General features: G+C 36.0%; 1 protein-coding gene across 1 annotated transcript in view; it reads right to left on the minus strand.

Moving 5' to 3' along the window:
• The window catches only part of LOC134793458 (uncharacterized), a 74,584-nt gene extending 57,397 nt beyond the window's left edge, over window positions 1–17,187 (minus strand). The window contains exon 1 of the mRNA XM_063765034.1: window positions 17,032–17,187. Coding sequence (XP_063621104.1) covers window positions 17,032–17,101 — 70 coding nt within the window. The 5' untranslated portion in view covers window positions 17,102–17,187. The remainder of the gene's footprint in view (window positions 1–17,031) is intronic.
• Window positions 17,188–20,696: the final 3,509 nt, after the last annotated feature.

The raw sequence follows: 20,696 nt of genomic DNA on the forward strand, positions 1-20,696 counted from the left end.
AGATGACAAAAAAAGTCCTGGCTTTGATAAAATTAGGGCAAGAGATATAAAATATATTGCAAAAATTACTCCTGTGCTAACAAACCTACTAAACTCCTGTATTTCCAACGCAGTATATCCAGATCTGCTAAAAATAGGTATAGTACGCCCTATACATAAAAAAGGCAGCTATAGCGATTCCAACAATTACAGACCAATTACGATTCTTTCTTGTATTGATAAAATAATAGAAAAATACTATGGAGCGATGATAAATGACTTCTTATCGAGCAATGCAATAATACACGAAAGACAATATGGCTTTCAGAAAAATAAAAGCACCACGCAACTGTTGTCAGCATTTAGTGATGAAGTTAATAATCACCTAAATGAAAAAAGGCATATTTTAAATATTATGATTGATTTTAGCAAGGCATTCGACACCCTAGATTATAGTATATTATACAATAAACTCGAGCAGAATGGCATACAGGGACCACTGCTGAAATGGTTCAAAAATTATCACGAAAACAGGTATAATACCGTAAGCATAAATGGAGAGCAAAGTAAGCTGGTGCCAACCCTATGCGGCACGGCACAGGGCTCGATAATCGGCCCAACCGAATATATCTTGTATGTTAACGATATGTATAATATATTTCAGCATGGATCTGTATACCAGTTTGCCGATGATACATGTATCTTAGTAGCACATAAAAACTTTAATACAGCAGAAATTACCTTACAAAATGAGTTTAATAAATTGTGTCAATGGGCTCACGATGTCGGCTTGTCAATTAATTACAAAAAAATCAAAATCATGTATATTCACTCACCGTATATGAGAACAAACCAAGAACCTAGAATAGTGGCCCATGAGCACCAATGTATGCACAACAACTATGTAAACTGTGCCTGCCAACAGCTCGAAATTGTCAATGAACATACATACTTAGGTCTTACAGTTGACAACAAATTCAACTGGGGACCTCATATAGATATAGTCTGTAATAAATTAAGATCAATCCTAGCCAAATTAAGTATTTTAAAGCACAAGCTACCGTATAAAACTATAAGATTACTGTATTTGGCGTTGGCAGACTCGGTTATTAGCTATGGATTATCAAGTTATGGTAGAACGTACAAAACCTACCTACAAAGAATATATGATATCCAACTAAGACTTATTAAAACCATAGTACCATATAAAATAAAAACTAAGTACAGAGAGAACTATGCCCTATTGTTTAAATACTGCAAAGTAATGAATGTATTTGATAAAGTTGATGCAGCAATCATTAAAGAACAATCTCATCAAATAACTCACCTGCAAAAATTAGAGAGATCTAATAAATTGCGTCAACTCCAGAATTTACCAATGTACACGGTGCCAAAGGCAAATAATGTATATGGCAAAAGAACTTGTTGGTATATTCTCCCAGATACATTAAATAAATTACCTAAGGAATTAGTACATATATTAGAAAATACAAAACCATCGCAAGTCAATAATATTCTAAAAGAATATTTCACAAATGACTATGCTCTGGCAAATATACTGGCAAACAAACTAAAAAAAAACCATTAGCTAAATTAAGGTAAGTAGATATTTGTTTATATTCTGAATTAGTTAGGTAACAACAAAACGCGAGTTTAGTGACCGCGCACATAATCTCATACTAGAGATTTTGCACACATATGTATGTAGATTTAAGTACTTTTTGGGAAATAAATAGATTTAAATTTAAAAATTTAAATTAATTTAATCACAGGAAACTTTGAGTCATGACACTAGTTGCATATAATTTGCTATGTCTCTCGCATTTATATCGACATACCGTAGGTATTTTGTCCCTTTTGCTTTGCCATATCGCTTCTTTTATCTTTTATCACCTCTTTTTAATTTTAAGTATAGGTTAGGATTACGTCTTGTATGCTATGTCGCAGAACTCATAGACAGCCAGCTGCACTTTATTGCCGTTCCTTGATAAGTTTGGTACGCCTACTTTATTGTGTAAATTGTGTTGGCCATGTTCTTACAGTTTTACTTTTTCCATGGTGCGACCATGCCATGTTTTTGATGCTTTGCTTGCACAAACAGTTTTAGTATCGCGAGTCGCCGCTGGCGCTAGGCATCTAGGAGCTGCGGAGCTGCACAAGCGTTGACACATGGTATGGTCGCGTTCATAATTTGACCTTCACTGTAAATCTTTGTCTATGTTTATGTTTTTCTTATTTTTTTGTTTGTTTTCTTAATTATTTTTCTTGTATATATTGTTCTTTTTTTTGTATTCTCTGTTGTTATCTTAATTATTCCTTTTGTGTATCTTTGCAATGTTTTAATATGTATCTTTATGTGTTATCTGTCGTGGCATCACCGAATGGGCTCTACGGAAGACCAGCGCTGGCTTTATAGCTAGCATCATGCTGAGTTGGGTCCATTTCGTGATGCACACTTATTGATGTCTTATTTCCTTGCTGTTGTTGTCTGTACATATTCGTACATGTTTTGTGAACGTCACGAATAAATATCTTTTATCTTTATCTTTATCTTTACAAAACACACGTTCGGTCAAATTAGGCAAATGAGACATCCGACAAATATTTTTCGACGTTGCGATAGGTTACCTCCCCCCCCCCCCCCCCCGTAGCTACACGTTTTCATGGGTACTAACGGAACGCACCGATTTTTTTTTAAATCTACGTAGTGCTAATTGTATCATTTTAAGGTGGGATCAGACGGCTCACTTGAATTAATGTTCACTTGAGTGAATTGTTCATTTTGGTCCTAAGATGTTTCACTTTTTATTTTCTTTCACTATGGCGTCTAATGAAGTTGTGTGTCTTGGATTAATTTTTATTTGTGATTATTTAATAAAGATGTTAACAAGCTAAAAGCAAAGAAAACGTCGACGGTGGTGGGTGCGAGCTCCGAATACTTACATTGGGGAAACTAGCCACTGAATATCCTGAATTGTATTGCAATCATTTGCGGATTTGTTTTAAATAAATTTGGGGATGAATTTATGTAATTTTAAAGAACTTCTACTATTTGTTGCATCAGCGGTGACAGCATGGATCCATTTCTATTGCCTGTCAGCCTGTAACCATGCCCGTCACTTTCGCACTTACCCACTTGTCAGAACGTGACAGGCATGCTAACAGGCGACAAAAATGCGACCGTGCTACCACCGCAGTATACGTAAGTACCTAGCCGAATAAATCATTAAATTTTACTGCGATACCTTGCTAGTGCCGATTGTTTTGGAACTCTGGAATATTTTTACAGAGTACATACCTACAAATAGGTACCATATCCTGCTTTTTCCAAGAAATCTAGGTACTACTACCCACAGGATTCGAGCAAAATATGCAAAATCGGAATGAACATTCACTCTGTGTTCACACTATTCATTTTTTGTTCATTCGGAGTGCGAGTGAAAGATGCCGAATGAAAATATCCAACACCGTTGGATTATTTCACTAATGAATTCATTTTTACTTTTGGTTCATTTTGTGTTCACACGTGTCATTTTGAGTGAAAGATGAATAATGAAACACGAAAATGAACACATAATGAACCGTCTGATCCCACCTTTAGTTTATCTCATAACAGAGGTAGGTAGCAAGGATTTCAGCCAGCTTTGGCACTGACGTAACTCTTGCCGCCTCCTCATTCATCACTGTTTTACTCACGCTTGTCCGATTCCATTGCAGGGCTTTAGTTTTTCCCGCTCTCCGCCTTTTTGGCCAATGTCAGCGTGTTTGTTGGACCAATTCCGAATATAAATATCTTCTGAGCTATTACACATTTGTTGAATAAGATTTACGGAAAATGTAGCACAGAATCGCTGATCTGATAAGGCGGTCGCAATTTATTGTCCATGACTGAGCCGGGATCGACGTCCAAATAGAATGTAAAAAGTTGTAAACACATTTTATTCTTTGATCTATTTTACAATAACACGGTACGACGACGCATTTAGGCTTTCCTGGTCGCGCTATTTTTTCAATAATAAATAAGTTAAAGTTAGACCAAGGATAAGTGTGCAACGATTTTGATAGCACACGCAGTGCAAGTGTTATTTTAAACGTCAAACTTCTATGAAATCATGACCTTTATAACACTTGCACTGCGTGTGCTATCAAAATCGTTGCATATTTGTTTTGGTCTAACTCTATTCACAAAGATACTTAAAAAATTTTGAGGTCTTTCTATTTGGCATTCTAAATGCCGGAAATGTAATCTTATAATGTCGTCTTTTTTATATATCGGAAAACAATTCCGATGGGAACGACGAAATAATGTAATTCGATCGGCACCGCGAATCATATATATAAAATCGAAAAACCAGAACGGGATAAAAAACGAGCGAAGAAGCGAGATGGCGCCTTACAAATTTCTAAAAAAGTTTTTGACACTCTCGGTTAGTTTTGTTTCGGTGGTGGTACAGACAAAATTATTTGATGTGGTGCTACAGACATACCCAATGTTTATGTTTGTCATGTTGGTATACAGTTATTGCGGCGTTTTATTACACGAAGTAAAATAAAAAGTGCTGTCAACCTCAACCTTAGTCTATAACCATACGAGTGACTTTACAGATATAACCAATTCGGGAACTGTTTTCTCGCGTAATACGATACGACTCGACCAGGTAGGATTTTTTCTTCTTGCTGAACAGTCCCCATCTGATATATCGGTACGGCCGAGGTATTCACAAAATCTGAACAATGTAAATTATAATGTAGTTAAAGTGCATGCTCAGATATTTTGGAGCTCAAGGGTTGCTCAAGATCTGCTCAACCTCGGCCATGGCGACTGGCGAGAGCTATCGCAAGACCGGGAAACATGGCGTGATGTGGTGTCGGAAGCCAGGACTCATTTTCGGTCATTGCGTCACCGTAGCCGTCGTAAGTAATGTCAATATCCAGACAGGGAAATGGGAACTATTTACGTTTGTATGAAAATGCGATTTATGGGCGGTGGTCGTACATATTCGTCTTAAGGCGGAAATTAATCTAATGACCGTTTTTGCAATTGGGCTTATAAAAATAAATAATAATTTTGGTTTAGCATAAAATGGCATTTTATAGGGGTTGGTCACCCCTTTCAAACGACACCCGATTTGTGTCTAGGAGACGCGTAGTTTTTTTTTTTATAAGTGTTTGAAATTACGTGTGACGGAAGTGACGTAACGGAACGAAATGCAGTGCCAGAGTCACCGTTAGGTACGACGACGAGCGAAGCGAGGAGGAGTGTTAGGTATCTTGCGTTCACAACACACCCGACTCGCTGTCAAAAAAGAAATACAGTGGTCAAAAATATGTATACGGACAAAGTGCTCAAAAACATGTATACAGACAAAGTGCTCAAAAATATGTATACGAAAGTCCAAATTGGTTACCGTTTCGTACGCTTTGGTTGTTTTATTGAACATAACCTCAAAAATAAAAAAAATATTTTCGTGGTAACTATTGATTTCCTAACTTTGGGGATGGGTTCGGGGGGGTTCCTACTCCCTCCCCCCTCCCTATAATGCGTAATTCAAATGCAACCCCATAATTTTATGTTGAAACAAGTTTTAAATAAATACCTACGTAGATGAATGCCTTTTATCAAATCACATCATTTTTTGAGAAATTTGCGAATTAAGTTATCCAAATATCGGTTACAATAAGAAGTCCCTATCACAGTTATAAACCCTGGCAGGGTTCAATACATAATAATATCGGTATTTAACTAAACATAAGACAAACTCTTTATTTCATTTACGCGAGCGGAGCTGCGGGCCCGTCTAGTTTACAAATATAGTTACAACGCTGCCCAAAACGCAAAATAACTTTCCTATCGGTACTTAAATACAATATGATACCTCAAACTGTACGCTGTCATAGTTCTAGTTATCTGTTCAATTGTGCAACACAGCCTGAAAGTGACGACATCAGACGAACATTTCTGATTAATCTACGACAGGTATCCATTTACAAACAGAAATACACCATCGTAATTTTTTATTTGAAACGCTGCTAAATAGCCGTATTCCGTGATGTTTTACATTAGACAAGACGGCCATTAAACTAAAAACTACTCCGTTTTGTCTGTTTGAAGAGCAAGTAGACTGGAGTTCGGGTCTAATTGGGGTAAGTCTAGTTCAGAGTTGGGCAAAAATTAACTTGAATAAGAATAAGAATAAAAACAGAAATTTTATTCTTATTCAAATCGATTTGAATTAGAATTATTCTTGCACTAGTTATTTTAGAATAAAATTAAGGTGAATAAATCATGTGACTCTTATTTTAAATGCGGAATAAAAAGCATAATAATTATTCTAGAAGTGGGCCTATTGTAACTAAGGTTTTATTCAATTAAAATGTTATTTAGAATTAAGTTAATTTTTGTAGTACAATCGGTTATATTTTGTTAGTTGATTTTCACCCTTCTATTTAAAAGTCGGATTGATTTGATATTTGTTACTATAGTTTAGGTATAGTACACATTGAAGAGTTCCGCTATACACTATCTAGTTCTATCATCCGATCAGGGTGCTTAGCCAACATACCAAACGTTGACCCTCCGTAGAGTTGCGCATAGTCTCTCTCTATCACTCTTACATATTAGTGCGATAGAGAGACAGATAGCGTTTCGTTGTCGTAGCGCAAACGTTTGGCATGTTGGCTACGCTCCCAATGTGCCTAGCCAAGATACCAATTTTTGTTTTTATTTTAATAACCGAATCATTAGGTAAATTTAGCTGTTCTGGGGGCCTAGCCAACATGCCAATCGCTTGCGCTCCAACAACGAAGCGCTTTCTGTCTCTATCACTCTTACATATTAGTGCGATAGAGAGACAAAGATAGCGTTTCGTTGTCGTAGCGCAAACGTTTGGCGTGTTGGCTACGCTCCCAATGTGCCTAGCCAAGATGCCAATTTTTGTTTTGATTCTTATAATCAAATCATTAGGTAAATTAAGCTGTTCTGGGGGCCTAGCCAATATGCCAATCGCTTGGGCTCCAACAACGAAGCGCTTTCTTTCTCTATCACTCTTACATATTAGTGCGATAGAGAGACAAAGATAGCGTTTCGTTGTCGTAGCGCGAACGTTTGGCATGTTGGCTACGCTCCCAATGTGCCTAGCCAAGATGCCAATTTTTGTTTTTAATTTAATAACCAAATCATTAGGACATTTCAGCTGTTTTTAGCGCTTTCTGTCTCTATCACTCTTACATATTAGTGCGATAGAGAGACAGAGATAGCGTTTCGTTGTCGTAGCGCAAACGATTGGCATATTGGCTACGCACCCAAGGTGCCTAGCCTAGATGACAATTTTTGTTTTTAATTTAATAACCAAATCAATGAGTAAATTTAGCTGTTCTGGGGGCCTAGCCAAGATGCCAATCGCTTGTGCTCCGACAACGCAGCACTTTCTGTCCGTATCAGTCTTACATATTAGTGCGATATAGAGACAGAGATACCGTTTCGTTCTCGTAGCGCAAACGATTGGCATATTGGCTACGCACCCAAGGTGCCTAGCCAATATGTCAATTTTAGTTTTTAATTTGATAACCAAATCTTTGGATACAATTTAGCTGTTCAGGGGGCCTAGCCAATATGCCAATCGCTTGCGCTTCAACAACGAAGCACTTTCTGTTTCTATCACTCTTACATATTAAATAGTGCGATAGAGAGACAAAGATAGCGTTTCGTTGTCGTAGCGCAAACGTTTGGCATGTTGGATATTACGCTCCCAATGTGCCTAGCCAAGATGACAATTTTTGTTTTTAATTTAATAACCAAATCTTTGGTTACAATTTAGCTGTTCTGGGGGCCTAGCCATTATGTCAATCGTTTGCGCTCCGACAACGAAGCGCTCTCTCTGTCTCTCTATCGCACTAATAAATAAGCGCTTTGTTGTTGGAGCGCAAGCGATTGGCATGTTGTCTAGGCTCCCAGAACAGCTAAATTTACCTAATGATTTGGTTATAAAAATAAAAACAAAAATTGGCGTCTTGGCTAGGCATATTGGGAGCGTAGCCAACACGCCAAACCTTTGCGCTACGACAACGAAACGCTATTTCTGTCTCTCTATCGCACTAATATGAAAGAGTGATAGAGACAGAAAGCGCTTCGTTGTTGGAGCGCAAGCGATTGGCATGTTGGCTAGGCCCCCAGAACAGCTAAATTTACCTAATGATTCGGTTATTAAAATAAAAACAAAAATTGGCATCTTGGCTAGGCACATTGGGAGCGTAGCCAACATGCCAAACGTTCGCGCTACGACAACGAAACGCTATCTTTGTCTCTCTATCGCACTAATATGTAAGAGTGATAGAGACAGAAAGCGCTTCGTTGTTGGAGCCCAAGCGATTGGCATGTTGGCTAGGCCCCCAGAACAGCTTAATTTACCTAATGATTTGGTTATAAAAATAAAAACAAAAATTGGCATCTTGGCTAGGCACATTGGGAGCGTAGCCAACACGCCAAACGTTTGCGCTACGACAACGAAACGCTATCTTTGTCTCTCTATCGCACTAATATGTAAGAGTGACAGAGACAGAAAGCGCTTCGTTGTTGGAGCGCAAGCGATTGCCATGTTGGCTAGGCCCCCAGAACAGCTAAATGTACCTAATGATTCGGTTATTAAAATAAAAACAAAAATTGTCATCTTGGCTAGGCACATTGGGAGCGTAGCCAACATGCCAAACATTTGCGCTACGACAACGAAACGCTATCTTTGTCTCTCTATCGCACTAATATGTAAGAGTGATAGAGACAGAAAGCGCTTCGTTGTTGGAGCGCAAGCGATTGGCATATTGGCTAGGCCTCCAGAACAACTAAATTTACCTAATGATTTGGTTATTAAAATAAAAACAAAAATTGTCATCTTGGCTAGGCACCTTGGGTTCGTAGCCAATATGCCAATCGTTTGCGCTACGTCAACGGAACGCTACCTCCGTCTCTCTATCGCACTAATATGTAAGAGTGATAGAGACAAAGCGCTTAGACCAGCTAAATTGAACCTAATGATTTGGTTAGTAAATTAAAAATAATACGGTTACTGAAACTATGCGTTATGCGACAGTCAATTTGTAAGATTTTAATCCATAAAATAGGTATAAATTAGACAAGAGACTAACTACCTATTACATCTACCTAACTATACGTAATTAGTACCTATACGGTACCCGGACTACATTTTTATTCGTGGAATATTATTTCGATTAAAAATCATGATTATATTTATTTGATTAAGAATAAGTTATTCTCATTCAATTTTTTCTCATACGAATTATTCCCGACCAAAATTATTTGAATATTTTTGACGGGAATAAAATCGAGATGATTTTATTCCTACGAATTCTTATTCAAATAATGATTTTATTCTTGAATGCCCAACACTGGTCTAGTTTAGGCAGGTGAGCCGCTAACTGAAACGACAAGCTCAATTTTTTTTCTTTCAAGTAATCGTTTTTTCCATAAATATTGTAGATAATATTTTATTTTATCCGTTTTGTAGTCGGTTTTGTTTTTTTTGTGTAAAAAGTTTTTATTTTAATTAAAATAATATTTTGAAACAACAACTTCCTCATAGCTAATAATGTAAAAAACAGAATGTGTCACATGGTAGCAAAATTACTTAGACATTGGGCATTAACACTTCAATCCCTCACTATGTTTAGGATTTAATGTACGCCCGCGCCATAAATATGTCATTTTGCTCCCTTGTGATGACACAATCTACTATTACAGTAACGCACTGAAATGTAGGCCACCTTCAATATTAACATTATGGTATTTATTTTATAGTAAATTATGACAGCCAAACGGAGCAAGTTCTACAAGTAGTCATTAGTCTTTATACAGCTGGTGTTGAAGTCATTTCACAAAGGTATGTAGATCAGATACAAGAGCAACATACATTTTCTTCAACAGTTGAAACATTAGCGCGCGAAACTATGTCAATGTTGAAATAAAGACGACTTTGGTTTAACAGTCGCTGACTGAGAGGAATTGGTAGTTTCCTGCCTTTGAGTGATACAAATGTCTCTTAACGACTCTTAGCAAGACAAGGGTTAATTTATCTCCAGACAAATGCTACTATTTCCCGTCATCAAAGCGAGTCTGCAACTCCATATCGCTGTACCTAATCTCATCACGTGTGCTAACTTTGTTTAACGATCGTGTTGACATAAAGTATGCAATTTTGTATATCTCGCTTATGTTACCGCGATCATAAAATTTTATAGATCCTGTATATATACTCATAAAAGTAAGATCCTTTGTTATAATATTCCCATATTTAAAATACAAGAGCATTCACAAAGACACTACAAGGTGTCTGAGCCTAAGCTAAAACAACTTGCACTTGAACGCCTCGTCAGTAGACAAAAAATACTAAACTGTGGAAATCGTTCAACAGTATCTCCAGAATCGCGCAAATGTCAAATTTGACAGATTAAATCTTAAACATATCGTTATCGTATCTTGGTGATGTCTAAAAGATGTCTAATAGATGTCTATTTCAAAATCCGAATCGGGCCCTGACGCAGATTCCAACTTTATGATACGTCAGTTAATAGATCTAGAAACGATATGGATTAGATGTGTCAATGTCAAAAGTGACGTTTTTGTTTGAAGAAACGTCACATTTGACACTGGCATATCTAATCCATTTCGTTTCTAGATCTATTGACTGACGTATCTTATAGTTCGAATCGAGCCGTGAGACGCTTCGCTCGCGTTTCACGCTCGATCAATCAATTAGTACCATAATTAATTATTTTATGGTAGCTAAGTAATAGTTAAGAGTTTAGGTTTCAGTGTAATGGTGATTCTAGAAAGCTTCAGATTACAATTCTTGCAACATACGATATGAAAACTCGGAAATATCAAAACCAGTATAATGTAATGTAACGTCACCATTGATATTCAGAGTACGCTTCTGCATGCACGGGGCACTCCCGATGTGAAGTGTGGAGGCGGATTTACTTAATAAATAGCTTTTAAACTCTTGCGCGCCTGAGGGCTCACGTACCATACTAAATATCGAAGTTAAATGCCTGAAATACCTTTTATGGCACGAACATGGGTGTAAGATAGAGCTTAAAGTGGATATTTTACGTATTACCTGACACAAACTCGAAGCTGAAATCTCTATAAATCCCTCAAGTAACTTTATAAAGATATTTCAGACAAGGTAACTTAATAATTACAATCCTGTGATATGTGTGCGTATCTATAATTTAACAATTTTGCGTAAACCCACATAACATTACGAATGCCACAGAATAGAACGATTTAGAATTTTAGAGGAACACAACATCGACTATTTTTCGAATCTAATTTTATTAATTTCGTTAAAAATACGGAAGGGTCAAAGGTCTTAAAGTCATCTATCATTGGTTTTCGTTTGATCCGTCAGTACTGCCGGCGTATTATGGATGGATTTATCCATCTTTATCCACGTGATAAAATAACTGTCATTTTTTAACACCGTGGGATAGAGAGTGATGGACACCGACCCACGGTGTTAAAAAGTGACTGTTATTTTATCACATGGATAAATTAATGAGTTCTATGAATTACGAATTAGTCATATAAGCTTCCTTTGTGTTGAATTGAACTGCATGGGCTATCAAAATCGCTGCAGACTTTTCTTGGTCTAACTCTAAACAATCTCCGACATTGGCAATAGCCCATAGACGGTAAGGCGTTCTGAAACAGAGTACCTACATACCTACAATGCAAGTTCACCTCAAGGGAATATTCGGTGCATGTAAGCGGAGCTCTCGAATTTCAGAGATTCCGAGTATGCGGTGTTACGTACATGGCGCCTTGGGGCTTCTGGTTTTGAGATCGTACGTTTAAGATTTAACTACGATTAAATAGCGGTAAAACAGAACCATTTAGTAATAGTTTAATATGTTTCTGCCCGGTACTATTTATGCTGCTATAGCTACTTCTTTCGTAGATTAATAATTATGTTGATATTGTTTTTTGGTGTGTTTTGGAAAAGGGTCTTATTTTTATGCAGAAAGGTTTTTTGACAAGGTAGCCAAGTTAACGCTACAGTTTTAAGCATTAATTAAGCACTTATTACTACATAAAAGGCTGGTTATTCGATTGTTAACACATTTTCTTGAGATTTGTACAGCGTAAATATTTAACATAGCTTATGCTCGCAACTTAGTCTGCTAAACTATTTCCATACCGAATTTCATCTAAATCGGTTCAGCAATTTAAGAGTGAAGAGGTAACAAACAGACAAACATAATAGGGTATTATACTGTATTTAAAATAAATTATTTTACACCATGCATGAAATTAAGCACCAGATAATTATTTAAAAAACACAGATAGGAGTTATTTTTAAACACAAGTTCTATTTAATAAATCGGATAGACATATAAAAAGTAGGTGAGTTGACCGTGACGTCACGATGTAATGTTTCATATAAATTCCATATTAGCAAATCGTTTTGACAGTTCTAAAAAAGTAACTGATTTGACTAGTAGGAAAATACCCTATTATTTTTGCATGTATACCTACTAATTACATAATTTGCTTAAATATAATTTGTGACTTCTATTTTGATACTCCTAAGTACCCGGACCCGGGTATGTCCTTAAACTACGTCCAAGACCACCGGTGGACGGGCAGCAGCGTCCCTCAAATTCGGTGTACTCGACTGCGATCGCCAACCCGCCTGCCAAGCGTGGCGATTATGGCATTCACCCCCCCAAATGGGGAGGCCTATGTTCAGCAGTGGACGTCTTATGGCTGAGATGATGATGATGACTCCTAAGCAATTATCATGCCTCGATGGCCTTTAAATGTAAAAGCTGAAATGTTAACGAACGTAATTATCTTTTTCATTTGCTTTCGATATTGGGGACAGGATTAATTACATGCGATACGTATGTATCTATGATATAATGTACTACTTAGGTATATGTAGATGTTGTAGATACAAGCAAAGAGAATTTGAAATAGAGTTACTGTCATGGTAAATTATGAAGCTACAGTACATTTACTGCCATCTTTCGACAGAAGATTAAAACTGCTAGAACACCATTTCACTTTGATCATTATTCTTTCACTGATATGTGTTAACTTGTTAAATATTAATATTAACGCCATCTACTCGAGAGTAGGCCAAAGGCATGGTGCAATCTTTTCGAGCGATGGCGCCATAACCTTTGGCCTGCAGTCGAGTAGATGGCGTTAATTTCAATATTTAACAAATTAACACATATCAGTGAAAGAATGAGGATCAAAGTCAAATGGCTTTCTAACAGTTTTAATCTTCTATCGAAAGATGGCAGTAAATTTACACTGGTTACATAATTTACTTTGACCATCCGCCTCTATACACTATATTCTCTTTGATACAAGTATATAGGAGTAGGCGTAAAGCCGCTAATGTTTAGTTTGTTTTCATAAGATATACTTATAATACAGCTATCAAACTGACCTTACTCACCTCTGAACCGATCGACCCCCGCATCTACCCCCGTCCACGTCAGTTGTTAATTTATTATTGACAGTGATTTCCGCCTCTCAATGTTGCTGGGGTGATTATGAGTTTGAAATTTTAAGCCGTAAGGACTTACTCGTACCTTTTGGAAACATTACATATTCATATGCGAACAAAAGCAAGTGAATTAACGATAAAAGCAACGATTTATGTTCACTTACCGTTTCAGAGTAAAGTGAGTTGTTTTTGATTCAAATGTGAAATATTACCGTATAATATTATACACAATTGAACTAAAATGCTCAACTTTGCGTGATACTATTTAATATACTTACCTACTGCTATATTTTCATGGCTAGAAAATTATCTTTCTTGTTCAGAGCTTGAATATAGAGTTAGCGATACCTTTATTATTTTGAATTTATTTTCTTTATTAAAACCAAACTTGGTTTAAAACCAACAGGCATAAAATACACATTTAACAAAGAAAATAAATTCAATGGTTTTATGTTTGTCATGCGTAGAAACAAATATGTACAGTTCTATTTTTTATAATTCATTTAGTGCGGTTCATGCGCGAATAGCAAACTTTTATATCTGTCTCTCTCGAGTTACATACTTTTATTTTTGAAGGCCTACCGCAACTATCTAAAATCAACATTAAGGTATCTGCCCATTTTTCGTACTTGCATTATTTGGGCAAAAGATATGCAAACATTGATGTTCTCGGTAGACCCTCTGATTTACCTACCCATAAATCGGTTTTAGTTTCGTTTAAAATTCACGCTAAAATTAATTGTTTTAATATTCGATTTCAATTATACAACTTCATCCGGTAAACATCTAAGGATAGCAAAATCCATTTCAAAGGAGAAGAAACAGTAGGTAAAGGAACCGAATGTTACATTAAATATTTTATCAGAAATATAGTACGTTATGACTGTATATAATGTAGTTAAGTGGGATGATAGCCGTATTTCCATAAGCCGATCTGACGACGAGGAGAGATCTCATAATGTGAGAGAAAGTCTTCTCGGTGATGTATGATCCTCAATATTAGAATATTATGTAAAAGCAATGAGGTAAGAGAATACGAAAAAATGTTTATTGAATCGTTTCATTTGCGCAAGTATTGCGAAATTAATGCGATCAGTATACAGTGCTCTGCTTACGACCCATATGTTACGCCTACGAGATATGCTTAACGAGCGAGTCTTCATTGAGAATGCCTGTCAATAAAACGTTGGCTATTAAATTAAATATAATTTGAGCACTGGCAGCTGAGCAATTTCGAACCCCGACTCATTCCAATAAGTTATTTTAAATGATATAATGATATCCTATATTTTTATATAGAGAAAGCGCGAATTTCAAATCCGAATTATTTACTGACTGTCAATTTAGTTTGTGCGATATATGAAATTGAATATGGTTTAAATTCCTTGTAAGTACATAGGTACTTTCTAACTTGACACCAAAAAAGTCAGTATTTAAAATACGCTGCCTGTTTATAACATTGATTTTATACAAAGGGCAAAGTGAAAAATTATCTGCCAAGCACAAGCCGAAGATAATAGCATTGTTTAAGAGATTATAATGAATATGAATCGCAAAATATGACTAAAAACGCATAGTTCTTTTTATTTAATTGTCTGTCAGGTCACAAATTGATACACGTCATATCAGGCCTTATCAATATTGTGAGCTTAATAATTAAATACTAAATAGGTAGGTATTTAAATAACTGAAAAGTGTTTTCCGGTTGCGCAGCTGTTGTTTTGAAGCAAAAATTTTATATGTATGACCTATTATTATTCATTTTACCACGCATTGAAGTCACTTTAATAACGATATAAATTAGATACATAGATTTTTTATAAAGATTACTGCATTATGTTATTATCTTTAGATTTAAACACAAGCTTGAATTGTGATTTGACAACCAGTCTTTACAAGGTATGTGGTCCCTAAGGCTATAATAACTTAATACCTACCCATGTTACCTATAGGTAGTCTTAGTAACAGTAAAAGGATCTTCACTGGAACTTCTCTTTGTCTCGAGCAAATAAAAACTAAACTCTTTACACCTAAATAAGCAAAGAAGATTTAGCACGCAACACGTAACAAATATAAAAACCGGGTAAGAACCGGTGTGTACTGTGTGTGGGGGTTCTGTGTGTAGCCATTATTGCAAAATATACCTACTCCAATTTTAAGTGACTTTTTTAGACATAAGTTACTTACCACATTAGGTCGATTTTTAACTAGCAAATTTATAACATAAGTGTCTTATTAACAACATTTATTTACAATGGCAAATGTTTACGGCCCACTATAAATGCTATAGATTTATTATTGAAGATTTTAATTGGTTGTAGTGTAGTTGTATATATGTATCAAGCAAATTATATGAGAACTTACATACTCGTTGATGTTTTTTGTATTATTTCGTCATCACTAATAACTAACATCTGATCTTATAAAACAAAGTCCCCCGCCGCGTTTGTCTGTTTGTGGTTTGTTTGTTCACGATAAACTCAAAAACTACTGAATGGATTTTCGTGTGGTTTCCACCTATCGATAGACTGATTCTTGGGGCAGGTTTAAAGGTGTATAATTTGTTAACCCGTGCGAAACCGGGGCGGGTCGCTAGTCTGAGATACTTCCCGTCACGTCTGAGATATGTCTCTTGATCCACCCTATTTATTACCTATTTTTATTACTTTTGAACTAAAAACTGCATTTCGTCATATTTTTTAAAAACCCGCCAATCGCTTGGGTTATAACGAAAAGATAAATAATCCCCAATTTAAATTTGAGAGGTCGCTTAAATTAAATAAAATTTACTATGATTTCTACAAGTAGTTATTTAGTCAAAGTAATAATGTCTTATGCCAAATATTAGCCTTCTAAATAGTAGGTATATCTGCACTAGCCGTAAACGAACCTACGGACAGACAGGTGGGTATGGCGAAATAATAAAGGTTTCTTATTGACTCCAGAACCCTAAATATGCCCCTATTTAGCTATTTTTAACAACAATTAAATACGATACCAACACTAGGTACCTAAGGTAAATATAATGGTAATTCTTTGAAATTAAAAGAGTTTTCTTTTCCTCGAATAAAACGATTCTCAACAAAGGCTACGTGGAACGCTTTGAACCAATGCGATGGGTCACATTTCAACCGATATTGTAGTAATGGGTATCTTATAGCCTCCGTATTTTGTCATTTTCTAGAATTTTGTGACGGAGTGTATTTTGATATTTGATTCGTTCTTCTTTTTTACCGAGTATTACGAGTACGTAAAAGATCCGAAAGATATATCAGTTTTATTTAGGATTTTTACTAATCTCTTTTCTTTGAAATTCGAAATGCTGAGATGCGAAATCAGGGACGTATTAGGTATGATACAATTTTCCATTCATTTGCATCCATTGCTCTCAAAATCAAAATAGTATTAGTTTAGCAAGTAGTAGTATATTACGATTCTGAATACGCTTAAAGGTAAATAGATTAATAGTATATTTACAGCTATTATAAATAAATAATCCGTTATGCTTGTCACTCACCCATTCCCCAGAAGACTGTCGCGAAGAAAGCCACGTAGATGCGACTGCCCGTTGATGGAATAAGCGCCATCCCTGCTTGCCAGCCTCAGGAGAACTGTCATGTGGCACACACACAATTTTACTTCACGATACACAAACACACGTAACAGTCTTATATATTCAAGGGTTTCAACATTGCACACAGAAAAATAAAATAGTCATTTCAGTCAAAACTCACGATGATGCTCTTTAATATTTCTCAATATAGGTAGTCATGAAGTCAAGGATCTTGATAAACTATTTAACAAATAAAATGTTAAGTATTAGACGTTATCTAAAATTCTGAAGTGTGGTTTTGTAAGTTTCCCCTTTGAGAAGCGGCGAATAAAACATAAACAGCGGTTTGGTAGAGATAGGCCAATTCGAGTTTTAGTTATTTGATATGATGCTGTATCAGTCTCAAAAGTGACGTTTCTGATTGAAGAAGGGTCACTTTTGACACTGACAGATCAATGTCATATCGGAAACAGCTCCAATAACTAAAACTTTAATTGGCCTAAGAGTCACTGTTTTTCAAGCAGGGCAATGTTGGGCATGGTAGGTAGGGTTGAGCAAGTTTACGGTTGTACGCAAATGTAATTTGGTTTTTAGGGTTCCGTACCCAAAGGGTAAAACGGGACCCTATTACTAAGACTTCGCTGTCCGTCCGTCCGTCCGTCCGTCCATCCGTCCGTCCGTCCGTCTGTCTGTCACCAGGCTGTATCTCACGAACCGTGATAGCTAGACAGTTGAAATTTTCACAGATGATGTATTTCTGTTGCCGCTATAACAACAAATACTAAAAACAGAATAAAATGAAGATTTAAATGGGGCTCCCATACAACAAACTTGATTTTTGACCAAAGTTAAGCAACGTCGGGAGTGGTCAGTACTTGGATGGGTGACCGGTTTTTTTTTGCCTTTTTTTTTATATATGGTACGGAACCCTTCATCGCGAGTCCGACTCGCACTTGTTGTCATATACTTTGTTCAAATGAACAAATCTCAATAGGGGATATTACTGCAATGTTCTGCCGCCAGAGTGCAGCACTACCGACTCAGTAAATTCATAGACTAACTTATACATACTGTGCCTTAAACTGTTTTTGACAAGTTTTCACAGACTATAAAATATGACATTGATGCATCAAGGCGTTTTGTTAACAAGGTTTGTTAACAAGGGCCTACTGGTAAACGCGAAAATCGAAATTTAGGTATCCTCTTTATCGCTCGAATATGCAAGAGTGATAGAGAGATTAGATAACGATTTGATCGATTAATTTAGATTTTCTTGTTTCGGTATGTGATGGACGTGACGTGTGATGTGTCAATGTGGTTTATGTGCCACAAAGGTGCCACCTACGCAGAGCTTTGCCTAATATTCCCTACTTAAAAAATGAAATGTCAATATTTTGGTTTAATACCAAAAAAATACAATCATAGTGGTTTGTGTGCAACCACTTCCACAACCGCAAACCACAAAACCAAAATTGAATGAAAATTAGATTTCTAAATTCAGGTTAAACAAACGATTAATGAGTTACCGATTTAATGAGTAGACGACACATTTTTATGACGTATCAGAAAACAAAATTAGTAAATCGCTTCCTAGGTAAAAATGCTGCCTAAACCCAGGCAATTCATAAAAAAAATTCAACCCTCTATTTTAAATATGTTGTATCTTTATTACTTAACTAAACATCAAATCCTATTAACTACTTAGGATCTTGACAAATTAACTAAGTATAGTAGTAGTATTATGAAGCAGATGGCCCTGGGTTCGAATCCCGGTAAGGGCATTTATTTGTGTGATGAATAGTGAACCTTATTCTGGGTCATGGGTGTTTTCTATGTATTTAATTAGGTACTTGTTTATGATATTTATCGTTGTACTCAGCCCAGAACACAAGTCTTATTGAGTTTACTGTGGGGCTTAATTAAAAAGAAACTGTGTAGGTACCTACTTGTGATTTAGGTATCTAATTATCTATTAATATCTTCTCAAGATACACACGTACCTACTTAGTTTTCTATTTAAAAGATAGCTCATATTTTCATAAATCTATTGATAGATAAGCTACTTAATATATTTGATGTGTAAATAAAAATAAAAACCTACATTTAGCGCTCCGGAAAAGGTATCAAAAGCATTTTACTTTATTCTGCCACCTATTCACAAAGCACTGTTTTCGTAAAAATATTTTTCTACAAACTTACTAGATATTTGTATTTTGATTACTCTTTTATGTTACTAAGGATGATAAGACAAATACTATGCGATATTTTTGCACGTGAATAAAAAAGTTGGCTAATTTCTATTCATTGTGTTCTGTACTCGTTCGTCCAAGTTTTTCGCTACATTTACTTTTCCCCCTCGCCTGTCCCCACACTTCTCTGGTTATCTGCCATTCAAATAGGGCGATAGTAGTTTATTGAACAATAAAGCTCCTACATCGTACATCTCAGTGCAACTGCCGTCGCAAATGACCTGCGTAATGTCCGAGTTACTGCCGTGACGGCTCTCGGACAGTCGTAAACTTGCAACATAATTAGCCGTTCATGACAACAGCCATAGTAAAGCTCAAATCTTAGACACGGGATAGATACGAGTATGTACTAGTATGTATTTGCCATTCATTTTATGTACAAAATTTGGAGTAGTTTCATTCTGTTCCCTCCGCAATATTATGATTTGAGTTTATTTTTCTACAATAGTATTTCGTAACCGAATTATGAGATGTACGCAGTTCGAATAGTACGTGGTGCTTTCCAAACGTTCATTAATTTTGTTATTAGTCACAAAATATATTACATATCTCAAAATGTTTACAAAAATGCTTCCAAACAATCGTGCCAGACTTCGTTAGCAATTATATAACCTAATATTTATAAAGGTTGTTTTTACTGGAATATGTTGAATATGTAACACATAGGTACGTATGAGTTCACGTAATTACGAAGGTTCTACTGTATTACGAATATTGGTACAAAACACGGTAAATTAGTTTAAATATTTACTTTTTTTGCTATTTCTACTGAACTGTGTTTTAGAGAGATAAAGTTTTGTTTCCTCCGAACATGATAAATCTCAAGGTGTATTGAAACAGGAAGGAAAGATCTATGGAAAACCTTCACTTATTGCCCAACTCGGTCTTCTTTTGTTTCAATTCAGTCCCTCTGACAAACTTGATAATAACTGCCTCGTGTCAATTCTACAATATTTTGAAAACCCCAATTAACTTGCTTGTTAAAAGTGCTTTTGTTGTACAATAAAACAATGGACTTTTAAATATTGATTTCATTTGACAGGCGTATTCTCATGTTAATAACAGGTTATGATTGAATTGAAACTGCCGTGAGACGTACTAACATTAAACTAAGTAATTTTACGGTTTAAACTCACGTGGTTTTAGTCACTCGCGAGACATGTGGACGCGAAGCACAACCGCCGTCGTGAACGCTGCTCGCACTGTTAGTGCCTGAGAAAGGAGACCTAGGATCTCCGAAACATGTCGCTCGAGTGACTTAAATCACGGGAGTTTAAACCGTAAAATTACTTTAACAGGTTATGAATTATGTCTGGATTAGGTACGGATTAGATCTGTTAGTGTCAAAATGGTTTTTCTGGTTGAAGAATTCTAATCCAT

Source organism: Cydia splendana, chromosome 9 (genome assembly GCF_910591565.1).
Source record: "Cydia splendana chromosome 9, ilCydSple1.2, whole genome shotgun sequence".
NCBI lineage: Eukaryota > Metazoa > Arthropoda > Insecta > Lepidoptera > Tortricidae > Cydia > Cydia splendana.